Source organism: Lepus europaeus, chromosome 11 (assembly GCF_033115175.1).
Source record: "Lepus europaeus isolate LE1 chromosome 11, mLepTim1.pri, whole genome shotgun sequence".
Classification (NCBI taxonomy): domain Eukaryota; kingdom Metazoa; phylum Chordata; class Mammalia; order Lagomorpha; family Leporidae; genus Lepus; species Lepus europaeus.
In genome coordinates, this window is record NC_084837.1 from 43,970,868 (window position 1) to 43,994,619 (window position 23,752).

The 23,752-nt window shown below is 37.4% G+C and overlaps 1 protein-coding gene across 1 annotated transcript in view; it reads right to left on the reverse strand.

The window, feature by feature from the left end:
* Positions 1-2,084: 2,084 nt before the first annotated feature.
* The window catches only part of SCFD1 (sec1 family domain containing 1), a 106,453-nt gene continuing 84,785 nt past the window's right edge, over positions 2,085-23,752 (reverse strand). The window contains exons 20-25 of the mRNA XM_062205331.1: positions 21,737-21,790; positions 16,220-16,272; positions 13,436-13,469; positions 12,461-12,526; positions 7,191-7,259; positions 2,085-2,284 (exon numbers count right to left, since the gene is read on the reverse strand). Of these exons, the coding sequence (XP_062061315.1) occupies positions 2,261-2,284; positions 7,191-7,259; positions 12,461-12,526; positions 13,436-13,469; positions 16,220-16,272; positions 21,737-21,790 (300 nt within the window). The 3' untranslated portion in view covers positions 2,085-2,260. The remainder of the gene's footprint in view (positions 2,285-7,190; positions 7,260-12,460; positions 12,527-13,435; positions 13,470-16,219; positions 16,273-21,736; positions 21,791-23,752) is intronic.

Sequence of the window (23,752 nt, forward strand, 5' to 3'; positions counted from 1 at the left end):
ATAGGAATCTGCTTACTTCCTATTTCTCAGGGATTACTTATTGCTGATGTGCAGGGTCTTAAGGGCTGTTTTATATATCCTGTCCAGTTTAATATGATTTTTTTTGACAGGCAGAGTGGACAGTGAGAGAGAGACAGAGAAAGGTCTTCCTTTGCCGTTGGTTCACCCTCCAATGGCCGCCACGGCTGGCGCACTGCGCTGATCCGAAGGCAGGAGCCAGGTGCTTCTCATGGTCTCCCATGGGGTGCAGGGCCCAAGCACTTGGGCCATCCTCCACTGCCCTCCCGGGCCACAGCAGAGAGCTGGCCTGGAAGAGGCGCAACCGGGACAGAATCCGGCGCCCCAACTGGGACTAGAATCCGGGGTGCCAGCGCCGCAGGAGGAGGATTTAGCCTAGTGAGCCGCGGCACCAGCCAATATGATTTCTGATAGGAGGGTAAACGTGGTGGTACCTGTTATTCCATCTTGGCAGAACGCAACAATTCCATTTGCGTTATTTCTTATTCAGTGTCTGCAGTGGTGGAAATGGCTCTTTTTCATTCTTAATACTAGGATTTTATGTCTTTTCACTGTATTTTTCTTCTGTTTTGAGGTAGGCGTTTGCTTTTCTCCATCAGTGAGCGCATGCTGTATTTCTCGTAGTTCTGGAGGCTCGAAGGCCAGCATCAGGGTGCCAGCAGGGCTGTTTGTAGTGAAGCCTCTCCTGGCTGGTGGGGCTGCGCCTTCGGCAGTGACCTCTCAGAGCCTCTCCTCTGTGCACAAGCCGAAGGAGAGCTGGCTGGTGCCCCTTCCGCTTCTTAAAAGGACCCCGGTCTGACGGGATCAGGGCCCCAGCCTTTTGATCTTATTTAACCTTAGTTATCTCCTTAAATCCTTACTGTAAAAAGTCGCTTTGGGGGTTAGAACTTCCAACACGTGAACTGTGCTTGTACATAGTTCGGTCTCTATTGCACTGATCTGTTTCATTATCTGCTCTGTATCTTTCTACTTTTTCACATGTTGATTTTATTATTTTTCCAACTTCTTGTGATGGACCTTTATTTTATCATTTTTATCCTCTATTTGCTTTTGAACTATAAATATGCCTCAAAATTCTTTTCTCAGTATATATCATTATGTAGACTTTCATGACTGTTCATTTAAAACTATTTTCTACTTGATAACTTAATGGGTTATTTAGAACTATGTCTCAACTTCCCCACACAGGTTTTTGAATGTGGATTTTTTTAACCTAAATCATGATTTAAACAATTATTTCACTCATTTGACTTGCTTCATAGTATGGTAAGATTTTTAAAAAATGTTCTATAATGAGCTTCATAGGATTGTGTATTCCAGAATTGTTGAGTGGAGGTTTGCTGTGTTCAATGAGATAAAGTTGTTAAACATTTCTTTAAATTTTGTGCTTGCCTTGAACACACTTCCACAGTGCTTTCCTTTTTGAACCCCTAGGGCAGGTGTTTTATCACTTTGGTACAAAAATTATTCCAGGTTATAATTATTGGTATGATCAAATTTTAGTACTTTGATGTCTTATTTGTCTATATTACTTCTTTCCCCAGGAAACTTGCAATCAAATTCAACACATAGTTTTACTTAGAAGACACTGATCCATAAAGTTCTAAATACTACCTCTCCCATTTTACCACTGTCCTGTCACCATTATGTAGAGGGATTTTAGCTGATAAAAGGTACATAAACATGACAGAGGGAGAACAGCCATTGGAAAACACATAGGAAACCAACAAACTATGAGAAAGCAGTTTTACGATTAAAAAATGCTTCTATGTAGAGGACTCATGACCTAATCAAGTAATATGTATTATAAACTTAAGCTTTCACCAACTTCAATCATAACCTTTTAGTTGCTATAGTAATTATTTTATTATATTCACATAGTGCTTTTCTTACCCCTAAAGTACTTCAAAAAGTTTTCAGAAAAATGGAATTAAGATATTTGTTCCAAAAATTAATGACATCCTTGCATATTTTCATAAAGTGCAGTTCCTATAAATTTTCTGAAGACCCCTCATACTTTCTCATTTGTCAAACATTATAGGATAGAGGATGAACAATGGCAGAATTTTATTTCTGAAATGCTTTATTCTTTTAATCAGTACACATTATATTATAGAATTTTCTTAAAAATTAACAAATAGCTCTGAGTTTCACTGCTAGGACATTGTTATGGAGAAGAAAACATTTGGCTCTTTTGATTTTTCTTTTTACAGTTATCCAAGTAGATTATTAAAGTTTTTTGTTATTTTTGTCCAAGTTGTGACAGCTAAAAGAAAGCAAAAAACATACATGTAACTTTAAGAAAACACGCTATAAGAAGTTCATATAATCAAACCTATTTGTATAATATGTTAAAAGTCACACTTTGATTATGGTAAAATTTAGGCTTCCTGTTTTACTCACTACATTCTAGAAAAATAATGTTTACAAATAAATGTCTAACATTTGTAGATATTTAAAAACTGAATTGCAATAACCAGTGTCATATCAAAGAAATGTAAACATTAGGCAGGAATTTATTTCATAAAGAACAAAAACACTGGGAATAAAAAAATTAATATTAACCATGTAAAAATGTAAAGAGGAATGTCATGAGTGATTTCACTGCTAATAGTGCTCTTCTTCATATGAGAATTTCTCTTTAAACAAAACGTAAAAGTCAACTACGTGAAGGCAGTGGAAAGCAACTGAAAACAGGAAGAGTGGGTAGGAAAATCGACTCAGGGGAGGAAGAAATAGCACCGGGCAGAGCCCTGGTTCTGTGGCTTTCAGTCTTAGGCAGGCTATTGTTGGTGCTACACCAGGCAACTAGAGCAGTGACAGAAAACTGGCAGTCTTTCTTGCCCGAAGTATTTAAGACTGCTAAAGCTACTGGCAGCACAGTATTTATATCAGCATTACCACAAACATGTGGGTAATGTACTATGCTATGATGTTATGACAGCCATGAAGTCCTTAGGTAATAGGGATTTTCAGCTTCATTATAATCTTAAGGGGCCACCATCCTATATATACACACACACACACACACACATACATAGAGAGAGAGAGACCCAAAAGAGGAGAGCAAAAATTGGAAATGAAAATATTTAGAAATAGTTACTGAAAATTCCCTAAATCTGGTAAACGTATAAACTTATAGACTGAGTAAGCTCAGTGTTTCCCAAGCAAGATGACTATACAAAAAGTTATAACTATATCATAAGCTTGAAAGCAGAGAAATGGTACATTAAGATAGTTGCACTAATTTGAATGACTACTAACTTATTACAAACAATGGAAGCCAGAATATAGTAAATAACAATCTTTAAAGTACTGAATATCTATCCAGGATAATATAAAGTCAAAATAATGTTAATAGAAAATGAAATCACCATTAGCCAGGCATATGATGGTTTTCAAAATGTTGCTGAAAAATGCATATTTTGAAAAGGTATGCATGGTTTCAAAAATCTTTGGTGCTAAAACATACTTTATTTCCATTTCCCACAACCTTTTGAAATACCTAATCTGTGTAAATGCAAAGAATCAGTGTTACGAAATACTTGACTGAGGCAGATAACACTGCTCATTGTGAAGTTACATGTACATGTGAAATCTATGGCAGTTACAACACACACAGCTGGAAGAATGGGCCGAGAAGACTGCAAGGTTCCTACACTTAACCCAAGTGGCATAATATTAGCTCTAGTTTACCAACAGTTAAATATATATTTATTTTGATGTACTGAATTAATGCAGAGATATTGCTAAAAAATTTTGTGGAGGAATTGAATGGAATTCTAAAATATTTTCAAATAATCCAAAAGAATTTATGAAAGGAGGAACAGAGGAATCCTTAACAGGTGACTCAAAGGAAAATGGAAGACTTAACATTTAATGTAATTACTGATAAAACTGAGTTTAATAGAGCATACTCATTAAAAGGCTGAGACTGTAAGAATGGTTAATAAAAAATCCAACTATATGCTGCCTACAAGTTAAACATTTTAGCACATAGGCTGAAAGTAAACAAATCTAAGGTAGAGAGTGAAACTGACATTTTGAGATTTGATGATTGTTTACAGCCCTTACCTCTACTTTTCTTAAGATTTGTTGAACTCTACTTACTGTAGGGTTAATCTTATGAGTATAAACTGAAAGTAGATCATTGTAAAAACAGAGAGGGCGTAAGGGAGGAAGCAGGAGATTAGGGTGGGAAGTATCACTATGGTCTTCAATCTGCATATGTGAAGTACATGAAATTTGTTTACTTTAAAAAAATTTTTAAACTAAAAAAAAACCTTGAGGGGGTACCACAGTGCCTGACAGATAGTAGGTACCCAATAAATACTTGCTGAATATTGAATGAGAATAAAAGTAAACAGAAATAGTTACAATATGCAAACAGCATAAGAGGCTACAGTGCTAAATTCATATCAAGTAGACTTTGCCAAAAATAGTTACCAAAATACTGCATATGAAGAAAGTATCCCTTCAGCAGGAAGACACAATAATCATTAATGTGTACAAGGGTACATCAAAAAATTTGTAGAAGAATATAATTCAAAATGTTTATTTGGTGCAAAAGATTTTTAAATCTAAACACAGTTCTTTCCATGTACTGTTTGAAGATCCCTAATATACGCTTAATAACAGCTTCAAAATTCAAAAAAAGAAATTGACAGGACTCCAGGGAGAAAGTGATAACTGCACAAATATAATTGGCAATTTCAATGCCTTTTTCAGCAGATGATAGGCACACCTCCCTTCTACCCCCATCAACAAAGACATGGAAGATCTTAATGATGCTATCAGTTGGTTTCCTTGACCATACTGATTTTCATAGAACCTGACACTCAACTTCTGTAAAAGCGCATTTAAAAAAATTATTTGAAAGGTAGAGCGACACAGGGGGAGACAGACAGATCTGTCTATCAGCTGGTTCACTCTGTTCTGTGACAGCCAGGGCTGGGCCAAGCTGCAGCCGAGAACCCAAATACCCATCTGCTACCTCCCAGGTGCATTAGCAGGAAGCTGGATCACAAGCAGAGCAGCTGGTGAGCCACAATGTCTGCCCCAAGCACATATGAAACATTTAGCAAGATAGACCATATGTTGGGCCATAAAGGGAATTCAATATGCTTTAAAGCAGTAAAATTATAGAGTATGTTCTATGATCACAAGGGAACTAAATTAGATAGCAATTCTTGAGATTATGAATACTTGCAAACAACAACAGATCAATAAATAGTACTTAGGCTAAAGAACAAATCACAAGGTAAAATACAAAATATTTCACATTGAAAAAAATTCAGCATGTCAAAAATTGTGGGATGTAGCTAAAGTAGAATTTGGTTAGAATTTTAATTTTATGGCTTTAAATGCTTAGTTTAGAAAAGAACAATCTAAGAAATTAGAAAAAGAAAAGTAATTAGAATAAAGGAAATATTCCAGGGTGGAAATCTATAAGAAACAAGCAAGGAAAGTAACAGACAACATGTGATTCATAAGATGAACAAAACAGATTATTCTTATTAACCTACCAAGAAAAAAAATTCCACTTAGTTTTGCCTGTTCTAAACTATCATATGAAGGAAAATATCCAGACAGTGATTAAACAGGGACTACCTAGGAAAAGAGCACATTTTTTTAAAGATTCATTTTATTTATTTGAAAACAAGAGAGAAAGTTCTACCATTTACCGGTTCACTCCCCAAATGGCCACGAGGTGGGGCTGGGTGAACAGCCAAGACCTGAGCAGGTACTCAGGTGAGGAATGCCAGCACTGCAGGTGGCTGCTTACCCTGCTGCACCAATGCTGTCCTCAGTAGGAGTGCTTACTTAATGTTCTAAGTCTGTCTTCTCAAGGAAGGGAGGGCTAGATAATGATCTCCCCCTGCCCCCCATCCCCCCTTTTATTTGAAAGGCAGTGTATGTGTGTGTGTCAGTGAGCTCTTCTATCTGTTGGTTCACACTGCAAATAGCCACAACAGCAGGACTGAGCCAGGCTGGAGCCAGGAGTTCCCCCTGGGTCTCCCACATGGGTAGCAAGTTCCCAAGTAATGAGGCCATCTTCCGCTGCCTTCTCAGGTGTAGGGAGCTGCACTGGAAATTGATGCTGGCACCACAAAATTGGCCCCACAAATCTTTAGGTAATGACATTGCCACTGAAGTATTAAAGGGGAAAAATGTACTGATATTATTTTATTAATTTCAAAGTAAGTTGGTACTAAGTTGAAGTGATAAATATACTGATTGACAGGCAGGTAGATTACACAGTATGAACAGTAAACCAATGGGGGAGTACAGAGATGTTTACTGCAATTTCTTTTGAACTCTTATTGAAATTTTCATAATTAACTGGGCAAGTTAAAATTATAAGAACTGCGCAATGGGAAGGAATTTGTGTACGAAAGTCAATGATGGGAACATTGATACTGCAAATGAATACACAGTGTGGTTATGAGTTTTAGGACCGCCAAAGCAAAGGTGAGTGGACATTATTGGTCAGACTACTGAGCCCCAATTACATACAATTTAAGATGCCTCAGATCAATATGATTATTGAGACCATCACTGGCAGCAATACTAAAAGGACTACACAGTTTGCCCACCTTAGCTCTTCTGTCATGAGCCTGCGGGTGAATTCAGTTCTATCAATTGAACAGACACCAGTCTGCAGGGAAGTCACTCAGTTTCACAGGCCCAAAGTGTGATATTCTTGGTAAGGTCAGAAATGTGGACCGAACATTAGGAGATGCTGAACTGAATTTTCTCTGAGAGCTCTAACCCAATTTACAAATTTTCTGATTTGTCACTTTTATATAGTTTTGTCTATGGCAAAAGTTTTTAACAGTATTTTTGTGCAAATTGTTGAACTCTTTACTTAGTACAGAGTTGGTCCTCTGTGTATAAAGTTAATCAAAAATAGATCTTAGTGAAGAATGGGACTGGGACTGAAAAGGGGGGAGGGAAGAGGAGGAAGAGTGGGAGTGGGTGGGAGGGCAGGTATGCTGGGAAGAATCACTATATTCCTAAAGTTGTAATTATGAAATGCATCAAGTTTGTATTCCTTAAATAAAACTGTATGGCTTTTGTTTCAGCTGGTCCAGATGAGTAAAAGATTTTCTTTCTTTTAAAAACACAGCAACTTGGGGTATGTTAACAGGAACTAAAAAGGTATACGTTACCTGTTTTATGAACTGCGTAGCATTAAAAAGCTCACTGCAGCCGTACAAAATGTGTTTGCCTTGTTTCCCCTGGAAAAAACCAGAGTCAGAACATCAGATAGAGGTAAGCAAGGACATTTTCAATATTCCCAAGAGGAGAGATTAACTGCCTAGGATTTAAAAAAAATTCTTAAAGGTCATTTTTGGGGTGGTGATACTGGATTGGAGTATACATGTTTACCCTAAAATTGCATGGACTAAACCAACATACAGTGGGTGAAATGGGCACAGAACTTCCTTCTCCAATCTATGTGTGTTACAACATCCTATTGGTGCCTTTTCCCATGACACAAGGGATCTGATGACTGCCACATTTCATAGGAGCGACAATTATCTATAAAATATTAGATCAACATTCCTCCAATGTAAGATCTATACTGTTCCAAGAAAACATCTTAAAGTTTCATTAGGCTGAAAGCAGGTGGTCTGGACTTTTATTTCCACCTTACTTGTCAGAACAGCATTTATATGTTAATATATCTCATTCTACTTTGTAACTCCATGAATTTTATTCTTGATTTTTACAGGAAGTTAGAATCCAATCATAACAGTCAAAATTTTTGTACCAGAGAATTTTGCTAAGTTCTTCATGCTGAACTTGAAGGTAAAGTCATGAGATTTTTTTTTGTAATGTAAATGGTAATTTCATAACAAAGTAATTTGATAATTCATTAATGAACGTAAGAATGATAGCTCTGTAGCACAAGAGAAGGCTACCTCTCTCTGAAGGCTGAGTAAATGTGCTGTTTTTACAAAATGAGATGCTATACACATAGCAATTACACAGGGTCAAGTAGTTGGGACTACTGAGCCTACACAGAATAGACACAAGTGAAGCATTCATATAGGTGGAGGCTACAGCACAGAAAGAAAGCATAGAGCCACTCATCAGAGGGGTCTGAAACTTCTAGGCAGAGCTCCCAAGATTCTACATCAGTAGCATAGGACATACTTCATTTTCAGTTGTGAACCCATCCAGATATATTCTGGGTATGTTGGTTTAAGGGGCTTCCCAGTCTTATTCCTGCAGAGGTCTTTCATACCTCTCTGATTGCATGGGAAAAGTCAGGCTGCATAATCAGCTTCAATATAACAGAAACCAGGGGCAAAGCAACATTTCACAGTTTCTGTTAAACAGCAAGCTAATGCAAATGACCCCCTGGTATATCTGGGACCCCAGCATAGGACCAATATTTATCATCGTTAAGTACATTTCATTCTGGTTTGACCAAGTCAGCACCATGGTTCTGATATAAGCATAGGGTTGCAAAAGGCCAGCTGAGATTAAACTTGGACAGTCCACCTTCCTCCTTTCCCCTATGATCACACTTTCTTAATCAAATTGCTCCTCATTTTCTTTCTGTATCTTTTACTCTAGTGCAACAGAAAAACACACTGATCTTAGACAAAAGGCCGAGAAGTGATAACAGGAATAAATACCAAAATAGTAATCACTTGTGCCATCCAATGAAGTGTAGGTGTAATTTTAAAGAAACAGTATAGCTTACCAAATACTCCAATGCAAACTTGTTCATGACAAAGCTTGACAACTCCTTCTTCCCTCCATTAAAAACTGAATTTCAAGAAATGTAACAACGCATTGATTCAATATAAAATTAATGATTAACTAAATCTAGTTCTTTAACCAATCACTGGCCATCAAACAAATACCTTATGGTTATTAATGTATTATCAATATTTTGATAAATTTTACCAGTTACACCAGTGTTATAGTAAGTATCAGTCATATTATGAGTTAGATTTACATCATTACTAAGTAAATCAGAATTACTATGGTATTTTGTCTTTTCAACAAAAATGGCACTCACTCACTGTATTATAGACTAGTATAAATTAAGGGCCATTTTATTTAACTTTGTATTACAGTATTACAAATCTCTTGGGTTTCCTACTGCAGGGTTGTGCTGACATGGGTTTCTAATGATGTGATAGCAGCTGTCATGTTCTTCCTGAATAGGGCTGAATGCAGAAAAAGATTAGGATTATTCAGGGCCAAGGAAATGAGACTATAAGGGTTTAAAAAGAAAAAAACTCTCAGGATAGAGACTTAGCTACTAAAAATTTAATGGAGCTAAAGGCATTTGTGAAAACCCACAGATAACATCATACTTAATGGTGAAAGACTGAGACTTTGTCCCACCTCTTCTTGCCTGTTCTATCAACAACCTAATGAAATTTTGGCCAGGGCAGTTAGTCTTACTTCTGCCTTTCCTTTCCTATCTTTGTTTGAAAGTATCATAATCTGATATGTGGAATATTCCAAAAACCCACTTTTAAAAGCAAGCTTAGCAAAGTTGTAGAATGTAAGATCAACATTTAAAGGTTAATTGGATTTCTATACACTTGCAATGAGCAACCCAAAAAAGTTAAAAATAATTCCCTTTTACAACAGCATAAAAATTAAGAATTTTATGAATACTGTGAGAGCAAAATATTGTTGAAAGAAGATATGTATGAAAAATATTCCATGTGCATATGGATCCAGAGATTTAACACTGTTCAGATGAAAACATTATCCAAATGAAACCAAAGATTGCATGCAAATTCTGTAAGAATACCAACTTAGATCTTTATAATTTTGTATGAATTTTAGAATCAGTGTCAACTTCTACAAAGGATCCAGAAAAGTCAAAATAGTCTTGAAAAAGAATAAAGTAGGCGGGATGTGTCGTGATTTCTAAATTTACTACAAAGCAGCAGTGATCAACACGCTGTAGTCTGGCACAAGGGCAGACCTGCTGATCAATGGAATAGGGTTTAAGGTTCAGAAATAAACCCATACATGTGTAGTCAACAGATTTTCAACAGGGCTGCAAAGACCATTCAGTGGGGAAACAATTTTTTCATCAACTGCTGCTGCTGGAACAACCAGATGGCCACATGCAAAAGGATGAAGGTGGGCATTACTTCATAGGGTACGAAAAATTGAAATGGATAAAACCTAAATGTAAAAGCAAAAACTATAAAATTCTTAGAAGGAAAACAGACTTGACACCAGAAACAACTGGATTTCACTAACAAAAATAAACTTTGGTGCTAAAAACTGAAAAGACAACCCAGACAACAGGAGGAAACATCTGTAAATCATGTATGATAGAGGATTTGTCAATTACATAAAGAGCTCTCACAACTCAATAATGAAAAGGCGAAAAAGCCCAATTATAAATGGACAAAGAATCTGAGCATTTTTCCAAAGAGGAACTACAAATGGCCAGTATGCACATGAAATGCTCACCATCATAAGTCATCAGGAAAACGGAAAAAGTGCCATGAAATAGTACTTCACACCTACCAGAATGGTTAGAATATAAAAGCTGGGTAACAAGTCTTGTTAATGATGTGGAGAAAACAGAACCATTCTAAACTGCTGGTGGGGATGTAAAATGTGCAGCTACTTTGGAAAACAACCTGTGGTTCCTCAAATGGAGAATATAATTTTCCCCAGATTACAGTTGGTATATGAGTAAGAACTGACTTGGTTTATATATATAAAAAATTTTGGTAATGATCTTAATCTAAAGCATAATGTAACTGCTGTTTGGTGTAACACTAGTATCAATAGTAAGATTAATGTGAACAAATTCAGTGACAATATGGATGTGAATGAAGTAAAACCTCTACAGCTATTCTTCCAATGAAAGGTGATTGATCAAAGAAAGAACTAGATTTAGTTAATAATTCCCAACTGAGTTGATTTATTAATATATTCTACAAAATTCAACTTTGGTAAAAAGAGGAGCTGTCAAGCTTGTGCATGGTTAAGAAAACCTTCATTGGACTATCTGGTAAACCACAATGTTTCGTTAAATTTATACTTCAGCCTCTACAAATTAGTACTTTGGTGTTTGTTTTTCTGTTGTATAAGTGTTGAAAAGATGCCAAAAGAACGATGACAGGTGACTGAAAAAGCATAACCAAGGTGGGGGTATATGGGATGTAGGAGTGTAAATGTTTATTGCAAGCCTGTTGTTGACTACTGGAGACACCCGGAGCCACTGATGTTGCTAATCCTTGTCCAAACGTGAATGATGAATATAGCTCTGTGCTAGTGTCCAGCAGACCAGGCGGCAATGTGTACTAATGAGATGGCCTGCACCTAGTTTCTGTCCCATTTTCTTGCTTTCTGCTATTGAGTTTGGTCATACAGGCTAATTTTGGTTATAAGACCAAAGGGGTATAAAAACCTTTTTTTATACAAGACTAGGGCTACTCTAACACCAAGGTATTGTGCATAGTCCAAAGACAAAGTATTGTTCTGTGAGCTCTGCCCTTGTGTGCCCTATCCTTGACCTTTATTAAAACCTTTATGTAAGGATATAAAAAATTATCATTTAACATTAAGTGAATAAATGAACATTACAAAAATAGCATTCTAGTAACAGCTGATTCTAATGATCATATTACCTTTTGCAAGTGTGTGTAGAGGGGCTGGGAGAGAGATCTTTCATCCACTGGTTTATTCTCCAAATATCTCCAACAGCCACAGCTGGACCTCATCTGGTCTCCCAGGTGGCTGGCAGGGATGTAAGTACTTGAGCAATCACCTGCTGCCTTCCAGACTGCTCATCAGCAGGAAGCTGACTTGGAAGGGAAGGCAGGACTAGAACCCAGGCACTGTTAGGAGAGGCAGCAGCCTAACCTACTGCTTCACAATGCCCACTTTGACCCTGTACTTTAAACAGCGTTTTTGTTCTTCAAATTATGCCTCTTCCTTTAAATCTTTTTGCTTAGTTTTCTGTTACTTCTTGCCTTCGTCAGCTTTGAATAGCATTCTACTTCTAACTTGCTAACTCTGAAACTCCTGTTTGAAGTATATTGCTGATTTACATATATATGATGGGACTAAAATGTGTCTTATTCAGATAGATATGTTCTGTAAATCATTTCACCAAAGGAGACTTTTTGGAAGAGGAGCTTATACTTGTGGTCTCTAAATATTTAAAGTTGTATTAAGATAGATGGCTGCAACGTGCATATCTAGAAGATACATTTTTTTCTCCAGTCAAGTGTGATTTTGGGCCAGAAACGAATGTGATAGGAATAGGAAAGCAATGACCACATGGGTATTTTTCTGTATATGCAGGATTTTAAAACCACCCTCTTAGAAAAGGAGTTATGTAAGGATCAGGAAAGCCATTAGAGAATGCTACACCAGAAAAATATAGAACTGTGAAGCCATCAAAAGGTAGAATAAAAAGGCCACAATGTACCTTTATGTAGTCAACAAGATTTTGATATTCAATGTAGTTGCCACCTCCCACCACAAAAACTATTGCCTAGAAATGAAAACAGAAGAAAAGTAAATTCACAGAAATGGTTCAAGCAGTGTTTTAACTTACAAGCAATATGACTGTTAACCTGGAACCTCTTCTACGAATGAGGCAAAAAACTTTGTGGAAGAGTAAAGAGAAAAAACATGCATTTGATGAAAAAATTTTGACATCCCTATCTAAACAAGCTAAACATGGATATAAAAATATTCACATCAGTATACTTTGCATTTTTCCCATGAACTTTCTGAAATGCTCCTATGCAAGCTAGCCCAAATGCACATTTTAAGCACCTGATGCTACTACAAACATTAAATGTTTCTAAAAAGTATTTGTCAATTTCTAACTTCTACTGAGCGTTAAAAAGATGTAGGGATTTTTCAAAAACAAGTTAGAGTGAAATAACTGCATTCTTCAATTAAAACTGCTAAAAAATCCAAAAGCTATCTCCAAAGGATATTTTTGAGTTTCAGGTTATTTATTATAGGCTGGGAAGTGAGAAAACCTAGCATTTATGTAATTTCCAACATATTTTATTTACTGTATTCTTTCTGAGAACTTTCTTTGTTTTTCAAATAAACAGTCATGATATCTTCACAAATGTTTGGAATTCAATTTTAGAAAAAAATTCCACACATATAAAATTCACTACAATCTAAAAGGCTTCCTTTATTTACTTTCTTGTCAGGTATTTTTAAGCTTAAAATATAAGTAAAAACAGCTTTAAAAATCAGGAAAATGTAGTCACTGAGAATAATCTTTTTTAAAAAAAGATCTTTGGTATACAGAATTGGATTTATCAGGACTGCCATACTATAATCCTAAGAAAGCCATATTCAGGACAAAGATATTCTTGAAGACTGCTTGGTCACCTTTTTATTTTTTCTGGGAACAGATGTTTTCTATGGAACTTACCTCTTGGAATGGGTTTTTGTTCCTGGGAACTGAGCTGTAATAAAGAAAAAATGTACTGAGTTTTGTCCGTGTCTTTTATTATGGGTAAAATAGGAGTGAGATATAGAGGCACGCACACTATTAGACAGGTATTTATGATTCTACCTCCTTCACCTTCTTAGGAGGGAAGCAGATCCTTTAATTTGGTAGAGCTGGGTAATGAACTGGGTTGCAGAGGAAGAAGCTAGATATTTCAGTACCTGACAAAGAATGGCCCAGCTAATGACTGTAAAATGAGTCTTCTAGAAGACTGAGCAGCAGCTCCTGTGTCTAGGAGTGGAAATCTGGATATAACGTAAATTGATAAAGCATATGATAAATTTTTGTCTTGCTCAAAATAATAAACGTAAGCTGCATTATTACATTTGTCACCTGTGAGGGAAGGATAACACCTGGGAAAAGTGGGAAAGAGTAGGGATTTGCATTTTACTGTAGCTGGTTATTTGTTATATTTTTAAACAATACTTCCTTGGTGTCCAAGAGATCCTTAATAAAGATACTTTCAAAGCTTTTGTGAGTCAGATACTTGTTTTGAGTGCTAACCCAGGTTCTATGGTATGACTTTTAGGGCAACTTAAACTTGCCTCAAGAATAATTTTTGATCATCGGATGGATAAAGAAAATGTGGTAGATCTATACAATGGAGTATTATTCAACTAAAAAAAAGAAGAAACGGTCTCATTTGCAGTAAAATGGAAGATAAATACCACATTTTCCCTCAGATGTTAGAGATAAAATTTCAAACAAAATAAACTTTGTTGTAAATATTTGTCCAACAAATTGACAGGAAGTATATAGCCCTTGACTATTTTCTTGCTGGACTGTAGCCTTTTTATTTGACGAACTATTTTTTTGAGATAACATCTTTCATTTACATTATGCTCACAGGCTTAATGGTGTGACTAAATAAACTATTAAAAGAGTAATTTCTCAAAATCTCAACTGATAAGAGACAGCTATTATAACCTCCCTTAAATGTTCAGAGGCTAATCACATAGTTATATCATCTTTTCCTCATTTCTATGGCCTGTCTGAATATTCTGTGAAAGGGACTAGAAGTCTATCAGATTGAAATGCTCATCACTGTTTAACTTCTGTCTAGCAGGCTTCAAGTTCCTCTGTGACTAGCTATGAAGAGAGGTGAGGCTTACAGTATTACTAGTTATTAATAACTGAGATTTTTTTATAACTTTTAATGCATATAAATTTCCAAAGTACAGCTTATGGATTACAATGGCTTCCCTCCCACCCGCAACCCTCCTTTCCCGCTCCCTCTCCCCTTTCATTTTCAATTCTCTTAATATATACTAAACTGATCTTCTATATATAAAGTAAAGATTTCAACAGTTTGCCCTCACATAGCAACACCAAGTGAAAAATACTGTTGGAGTACTAGTGATAGCATTAAATCACAATGTACAGCACATTAAGGACAGAGATCCTACATGATATTTTTTGAAGAATTGATTTTCTATGCAATTTCCAATTTAACACCAAGTTTTTTTCATTTTCAATTATCTTTATATACAGAAGATCGATTCAGCATATACTAAGTAAAGATTTCATCAGTTTGCACCCACACAGAAACACAAGGTGTAAAAATACTGTTTCAGTACTAGAATAACTGACATTTAATTGTGATGGGACAGAAGAAAGCTCTGTAAAACTGAGCTTATCTGTCTTAAGAATTTCTCAGTTTCTAAGAAGCAAAATATATCTACTTAATTAGCTACATGAAACAAGGGGCAAAAATGTTAAGATGGAGAATTATGCAAGAATGTAAGAGAATTACCAGTGTAGGAAGTTGTAAAAATTCACTGGATTGACATGTATAATTAGTAGTTTTTAGTATATTTACGAAGTTGTATACCCATCACTGTCTAATTTCTGAATATTTTTACTACTCCTAAAAGAAGCTCTGTTCCCATTAGTCATCACTCACTTCCCATAATTTACTCTTAGTCAAATTGTCTGTCAACTGCATCTGCTACTAGCAGCTTGTTATGCAGCTTTGGTGTCACTCCTGGTAAATTCAACGAAGGGAACAGAATTTTAAGTTACTAAACAATTTAATAATGTAGTGAGTAGATAATCTGTCCTGTCTGTCTATGAAGATGTGAAAACTTGGGATACAGCCAACAAAGTTCTGAAGATCCCCAACGTTAGCCTTAGGCAAGAAACTAGCTTTGTCTACTAAGTTTCAGTGCTAAGGAAAAGCATTCCAAATAATCTCCCCCAATGCTCCCTATTCTTTTTGTAGGCTATTTTTCATATCACCATGAATTAAATCTTACAAAAAGAATATCCGTGACTGACTACACCTTACCATGTCTGTCACAGAAAGTATTCATAGAATGTCTCATTGCCATTCATTATTATTTCTAGGGACTTTTTGGACCAGTTAAATAAAAAGCAATGAAATAAGCTGGTATCCAACATAAAGCTCCTGCATTTTCATTTGGTCCAATCATATTCATTTAAAAACATACATACATTATTCAAATTCCCCTCTTCCACAATTAGTCCGTAATACCTCTATCATTTCACATTAAAGAAGCAAATATCCAAATATATTTGTGTGTGTATAACTATTAGTGATTTTCCCTGAATAATGGGATTATATATACTGTTTCCTTACCATTTTTCTATATGGTTTATATTTTGCCTTATAATAGAAAGCCAATTTTTTCCCATTCTTCGAAAGGAAAAACCAACAACAAATTTTATAAGACAAAAGCTGCTTACCTGTCATTGCCCCGCAGCATTTTGGGATCAAAGTATCTGTAGTCATCAGTTTCCTAGGAAGGGAAATAGAACTTACCGTGACTATGGGATTTCTCCTTAGAAGGCCTAGTTTCACACACAGTACCTTATTTTAAGGAATCTACCACCTTTGTAGAATGTATAACCACACCTAACATTTATCAGTATTTTCTGTGTTAAAGCTTTACTCAATCCCCAGTGTATCAGGTGGTAACTATTATTATCCTCATTTTTCAGATAGACAAGTTGGGGTACAGAGAGGTTACATAACTTTGGTAAGGTCACATAATAACAGAATTCCAGGATTTGAACTTAGGCAGTCCACACTGCTCAAGCTCTTAGCCGCCATTCTACACTGCTTCTCAAAAATATTCCTGTTTCATAAGCCTGAAAACAGCTAATATAGCTAAATATTTTTGCTCTGGGAGTTTACCTATCATTATATGCTCATGCTTTTACTGAATACACAAGTTCATTATCTTATCTGAAAACTTTAGAATTAGATTTATTTCAGAATTTAGAACTTAGGTAATATCATGCATTTACAGTACACAATGGGGGCAGCACCTTAACACGACATGTTACTATTTCTGAAACTTAATATGTGAATAATAAAATAGGAGAAATAAAAACTACAAAGAGCCTCAACTTAAGTCTGGATCAGGTTTTGCCACCAAATGAGTGTTAAAGACAAACTGCGTTTTTCAAGCTTTCTGCATTTCCAAAGTTGTGGATAAGGGCATTGTGGACCTCTATGCTAAATTGGAAACTTAAATTCTTCAAATTAACAGCAGTTCGAAAGTATGTTCTATTCCTTGATGATGTAATTAGCTCCTAACCTCTGTTTTCCTGTTTGGTAGCAGAATCAGCCAAGGCCCTATGAAAACCTGATCCATGACATACATAATACATGCGGTGCTACTACCTAGTTCCATACACAATGGTGAAAAACTTCAATCGATCACAGCACTCTCAGTACACTCAAATATAGCATCTGAATCCTTCAACGCTTTGCTCCAAGAATCTGCTATCAGCAGGACTTGTAAGCAAGATGAAACTGATCTGGCACCTTGCAATAATTTCAATGTATTAAGACAAAGGAGAATACCCAACAGTGCCAGCACTGTGGCATAGGGGATAAAGCTGCCACCTGTGGCACTGGCATCCCATATGGGGACCGTTTGTGTCCTGGATGCTCTGCTTCTGATCCAGTGCCCTCTCATGTGCCTGGGAAAGCAGCAGAGGATGGACCAAGTGCTTGGGCCCCTGCACCCATGTGGGAGACCTAGAAGAAGCTCCTGGCTTTGTATGGGCCTAATTCCAGCCAGCCCTTGTGGCCATTTGGGGAGTGAACTAGGGAATGGAAGATCTGTCTCTCCCTAACTCTGCCTCTCAAATAAATAAATCTTTAAAACAAAAGTATCAACAAAAACAGCATTTGAGATAAGATACATTCAAATTTGCCAGGTCTAATTTAGTGCTTAACTCTAGATGATTTTGTTCATCTGTAAATAGAAGAGTGCAGAGTGCTTTGATGCTTTCAAAACATAGAAAAATATACCTTTAAAAAATGTGTAGTATTTCCAGTTATAAAAGCCGGTATCATGGTGCAGTGGGTTACACCACCACCTATGGCACCAGCATCCGATATGAATGCCAGTTCAAGTACTGGCTGCTCCACTTCTAATCTAGCTCCTTGCTAATGCACCTGGGAAAGTAGAAGATGGCTCAAGTACTTGGGCCTCTACCACCCATGAGGGTGATCCAGATAGAGTTCCAGAATCGTAGCTTCTGCCTGTTCAGGCCTGGCCATTAAGCCATTTGGAGAGTGAACCAGTGGATGAGAGATGTCTCTCTCTCTGAATCTGCCTTTAAGTAAATAAAATGAACCTTTAAACAGTCAAAAGAACATGTATATGAATTTCTGCAACCTGTAGAAGCATTTGAGCAAGATGAACAATTTAGCTACCCATTTGTTTAGGACAGACAGAAATGAGGAAGGAATGCATATGGTAGAATCAGCACCAGGCAGATACAGGAGCAGGTTTTTTGGTTCCAATTCTGCTACTGGAAGTGTGACTTGCCTCACTTCCATTGTTAAGATGGCCTTCTTTATATTTTCTTTATATTTTAAAGCTGTGATTCCATGAAAAGTATAGTTATTGACCTAATCAAAGCAGCATAATGGTTAGAAAGCTGCCTGTGGTCACAATCCTAACTGCCACTACTTGTTGTGTCCTTGAGTAGGTTACTTGACCTCAATGCGCCCCAGTTTCCTCATCTGGAAAATAAGAATAGTAACAGTATTTTCCTCTGAAGGTTCTACTAATAAATAACAGGTTACTGCTTTGAATGGCTGCAGACATGTAGAAAGCCAGCTGTTACCATTACTGTTGTTTTTCACCTCCACTTCGAGATTAAGGACAGCAGTAAGATGCTACACTTTAACTGCCTGTGGATTTGGCATCTGTTTGACATTTTTGCATTTATCAACATTTCTAATCTATTATTGTTTGGGATAATATCCTCCAGTAGTTTACTGCCGATTATAAAGCAGTGTTCCCTAAGACAATCAGTCATAAATGTATACCTCTCTTAGGTTTTTCAAGAAGAATCTCTCTGTCATATGTCCTCGAATTTAGGGGCAGAGAGTCTGTTACTGGTATACTGTATTCTACTTCATTTATGTTGATTCCCACATGGAAGAATCTAATCCTTTTTAGTTTATTCTTATGGATAATTCTTCTATTCCTTTCATAATGCTAATTTCCTTTTTTGAAATGTTTTATTACACTGTATCTTATTTTTACATGAGGTTGTTTTAAAGTTTTCTTTTGTTAATTTCTTTTAATATTATAATTATGTTTTTCTTTTCAAAGATTTGTTTGAGGCCAGTGCCGCGGCTCACTTGGCTAACCCTCTGCCTGTGGTGCTGGCACCCCGGGTTCTAGTCCCGGTTGGGGCGCCGGATTCTGCCCGGTTGCTCCTCTTCCAGTCCAGCTCTCTGCTGTGGCCCAGGAGTGCAGTGGAGGATGGCCCAAGTGCTTGGGCCCTGCATTCGCATGGGAGACCAGGAGGAAGCACCTGGCTCCTGGCTTCGGATCAGCACAGTGTGCCAGCTGCAATGCGCTGGCCGTAGCGGCCATTTGTGGGGTGAACCAATGGAAAAGGAAGACCTTTCTCTCTGTCTCTTTCTAACTCTGCCCATCAAAAAAAAAAAAATTATTGGAAAGTCAGAGTTATATATAGAGAGAGATCTTCATCTGCTGGGTCACTCCCCAGATGGCTGCAATGCCCAGGGCTGAGCCGGGCTGAAGGCATGAGCCAGGAACTCCTTGTAGGTCTCTCACATGGGTGCAGGGGCCCAGATGCTTGCCATCTGCTGCTGCTATTCCCAGTTCACTAGCAGGGAGCTGGATGGTAAGTAGAGCAGCTGGGACACGAATTGGTGCCAATTTGGGATGCTGCCATCGTAGGCAGCAACTCTACCTGCTACACCAGCCCAAATATAATGTTTTAATTAAAGTTAAAACATCACATTAATTTGTAGATTCTGTTCTCTTTCTCAGGTCTGCAATCATAAGCTTCACTGCCAAGACTATAGTGATTTAGATCAACTCGAATTTGAGGTGTTTTTTTTTTTCCCCCCCACAAATTTGGAAGGTAGGAGAGGGAGAAGGAAGATAAAGACACTGGTTCACTCCCCAAATGCCAGCAATGGCCCCAGGCTGCCACTGAAGCCAGGGGCAGGGGCCCAATTACTTGAACCATTACCACTACCTCCCAGGGTCTATATCAGGAAGAAGCTGGAGTCAGAGTGGAGCTGCGTGTCAAGCCCAATTACTCCTAAATGGCCATCTAGAGGGGCTGGCACTGTGGCTCACTTGGTTAAACCTCTGCCTGTGGCACTGGCTTCCCATATAGGTGCCGGATTCTGTCCCGGTTGCTCTTCTTCCAGTCCAGCTCTCTGCTATGGCCCGGGAAGGCAGTGGAGGATGGCCCAAGTGCTTGGGCCCCTGCACCCACATGGGAGACCAGGAGGAAGCACCTGGCTCCTGGCTTCAGATCGGCGAAGCTCCGGCTGTAGAGGCCATTTGGGGAGTGGATCAACAGAAGGAAGACCTCTCTCTCTGTGTCTCTATCTCTCCTTGTCTGTAACTCTGTCAAATAAATAAATAAATAATCTTAAAATTAAAAAAAGTGGCCATCTTGACTAGTGTCTTAACTGTTAGGCCAAATACCCACCCTACAAACAAGGGTTTTGATAAGGGTACAATCATGCTGGCCTTTCTTGATTTCAGACTCTTGTGATAATTACCTTTTGGTTGTCATAATAGGACAGGCTGTTTTATAAAACAGATTGTGATGATTTTTTTTTTATTTTTGAGAGGCAGAATGGACAGTGAGAGAGAGAGAGAGAAAGGTCTTCCTTTGCCGTTGGTTCACCCTCCAATGGCTGCCGTGGCTGGCGCACTGCGGCAGGCACACCGCGCTGATCCGAAGCCAGGAGCCAGGTGCTTCTCCTGGTCTCCCGTGGGGTGCAGGGCCCAAGGACTTGGGCCATCCTCCACTGCACTCCCGGGCCACAGCAGAGAGCTGGCCAGGAAGAGGGGCAACCGGGACAGAATCCGGTGCCCCGACTGGGACTAGAACCTGGTGTGCCGGCGCTGCAAGGCGGAGGATTAGCCTGTTGAGCCACGGCGCTGGCCGTGATGATTTTTTAAAAAGTTAAAGAAGGAGAGAGATTTCCAACCCTCAGCCGTAATGGCCAAGGTTGGGCCAGGCCAAAGCCAGGAGCTTCATCCTGGTCTCCCATGTGGGTAGCAGGGGTCCAAGCACTTGTACCATTTTCCCCTGCTTTACCCAGGCCATTAGCAGGGAACTGGGTAGGAAGTGAGAGCAGTTGGCAGCCGTGCAGCGACTTCACCTGGGATACCACAGTGCTGGAACTGACTTTGATTTTACATTCCATTCTTGAATTGTAAACAGATAGCTCAATATTTAAGTATAAACAATCACAATATTTACCCATTTATCCATTCAGCCAACAATTTCTACAATTTACTTCTTAAACACTAAAGAATTTAGTGCCATCTGAACATTTGTACTCAAAAATTTCATTATGCACTCCTCTCTAATTTTCATAAAATTAAATTGGGCTGGTACTCTTTATGCTATATCACTGATGCTTACCAGTTCTTTTTCATTTACAGAAACTTACTCCCTAGGATACATTTAAATTAGGATACACTGTCTTAGGATATATTATCTACATTTAGTTTGATGAGAACTGCCCAGAATGTTTGCAGTAGCTCAGAGAACCAATTCCCAGTATCTGTGACAATGGCTAAAAAGGCTTTTTAAAAATGCTGACTGTTTGCTTTCGCGCATGCACTTCGTTGTGCTTTAAGTTCACAACAAACTCAATGTGATTTTACTGCCTTTCTAGTCAGTTGATACATTTAAGAATTTACAAGTACAAAGTTTGATGCTACTCACTGGGTTTGACTTCATCTCCATGAGATTGTCTAAAATCCGAGTGACAGGTAGATTCTGTGGGAGAGATTAGTGAGTACCTTGTTAAATATTAGAACAAACCAAAGCTCTGCTCACTAAAAAAAACAACTTAATCGTTCTACAGTTAAGTATGCTTGCCTTTCCATTAAATACATTCTAAAATTAAATATTCCATGAATGATAAAGGTGTTGTCATAGATGTAAAATCCTTGGCATTCAAGTTTCCACCAAAAATAGAATTCCAAATAAAAAGCTCCTTTTCACGTGTAGGTATATTCAGGTTTTAGGACCAATATATGTTTAGGAGTTTTACTTTATTTGTGGATGTCCGTTTCTTAACAGTAGTTAATTGCAAGTTTTTCTTTTGATCAAATAAGAATTCTGTTGTATTTTTCCATTTCCTTTCTTCAAATCTAAGTTTTCTTTAGAAATAAAGTAACTTTTAAAGTTTGTGAAAATGTATGAGATGAAATAACAGAGTTCCTTCATTTTAAATAAATAAAAAGATATCTATGTGTTTTGAAAAGTGAGGATATATTATTAGTTGACCATTTTAGTTTTGTCTGGGAAAAGTCTAAATTTTCAGTGTCATACTGCATTGTTTTAGAGAACAAAATCTACTTTGGATATGAATGTACAACACTGATGCTGGAAAAGATCACCTCTTGATATACTTTTGAGTTTGAGACGAGAAATACTATTACATTTCAATCTGAGTTTGATTATTTCAAACATAAAACACATGATGTACAAAAAAATTGAAGTGACTAGTATGTCTCTTCAAAGCAAAATCCTTCTGGGATGGTATTCTGCCCATTTTGAATTAATATTTTATGAGCTGTACAGGGTGTTCTGGAAAGAACAGTTTTGTATCTTAAAGACTTAATACAACAAGAGCAATATTAAATCTGATTATTTAGAAAACTGTAGATAATACATTACGATTTCACAAGGATTTTTCAGTTTTCTTAGGTCATATAAAACATTTTGTTTCTAAAATGGGGTTCTACTACAAAAAAATGCTGCTTTCTTCAGACAGAAAATATGCATTTCCCCCCCTTCCTCTAGACTGGTAAATAAAAGTCTTTTAAGATGGTCTCAGGCAAGTAAAATTAAAGCCATTTCATTATTCTCTGATATTTGTGTTGGCCAGGAACTTAAGTATAAACACAAGCACCAAATGTTCAAGCTGACTGAAGGTTCCTCCTGAATACTATTTAGGATTTTTTTTTTAAAAGTGGCCCTCAAATTTACCTTTTAACTTTTTCTTACAACTCAAATTGAGTTTGTCCATTTTAAGAATTACTGGGGGGGCTGACACTGTGGTGTAGTGGGTTAAGCCGCTGCCTGTAGTGATGGCATTCCATATGGGTGCTGCTTGGAGTCCCGGCTGCTCCCCTTCTGTTCTAGCTCTCCACCATGGCCTGGGAAAGCAGTGAAGATGGCTCAAGTCCTTGGGCCCCTGCACCTGCGTGGGAGACCTGGAAGAAGCTCCTGGCTCCTGGGTTCAGTTTGGCTCAGCTCTGGCCATTGCAGCCATTTGGGGAGTGAACCAGAGGATGGAAGACCTCCCTCTCTCTGCCTCTGTCCCTCTGTAATTCTGCCTTTCAAATAAATAATCTTAAAAAAAAAAAAATGACTGGGTACAGATTGCAATCTATATAAATGCTTTATCCAATGGAGAAAAGTCCAGTTATGCATTTAGTTGCAAGCAGTATCAACAAAAGACAACGAAGTATCTTGCTATCTAACAGGAATAATGAAAAAAACTCTAGAGCAAGGGAACATTATAAATAATTTTGTAAGACTTTACTAAATTGATGATTTCATATTTCTCTATTTACACTGAATTGTTTAGCTCCCTGTATTGCATTATTATATCAATGCATGCAGAAAAATTAGAGATTTTACATAATGAACCATGTCATATTTTATTATACTTGTAAAATAATTGGAAATATAAACATTTATATCAACATGTGTAATGCCTTTCATTTA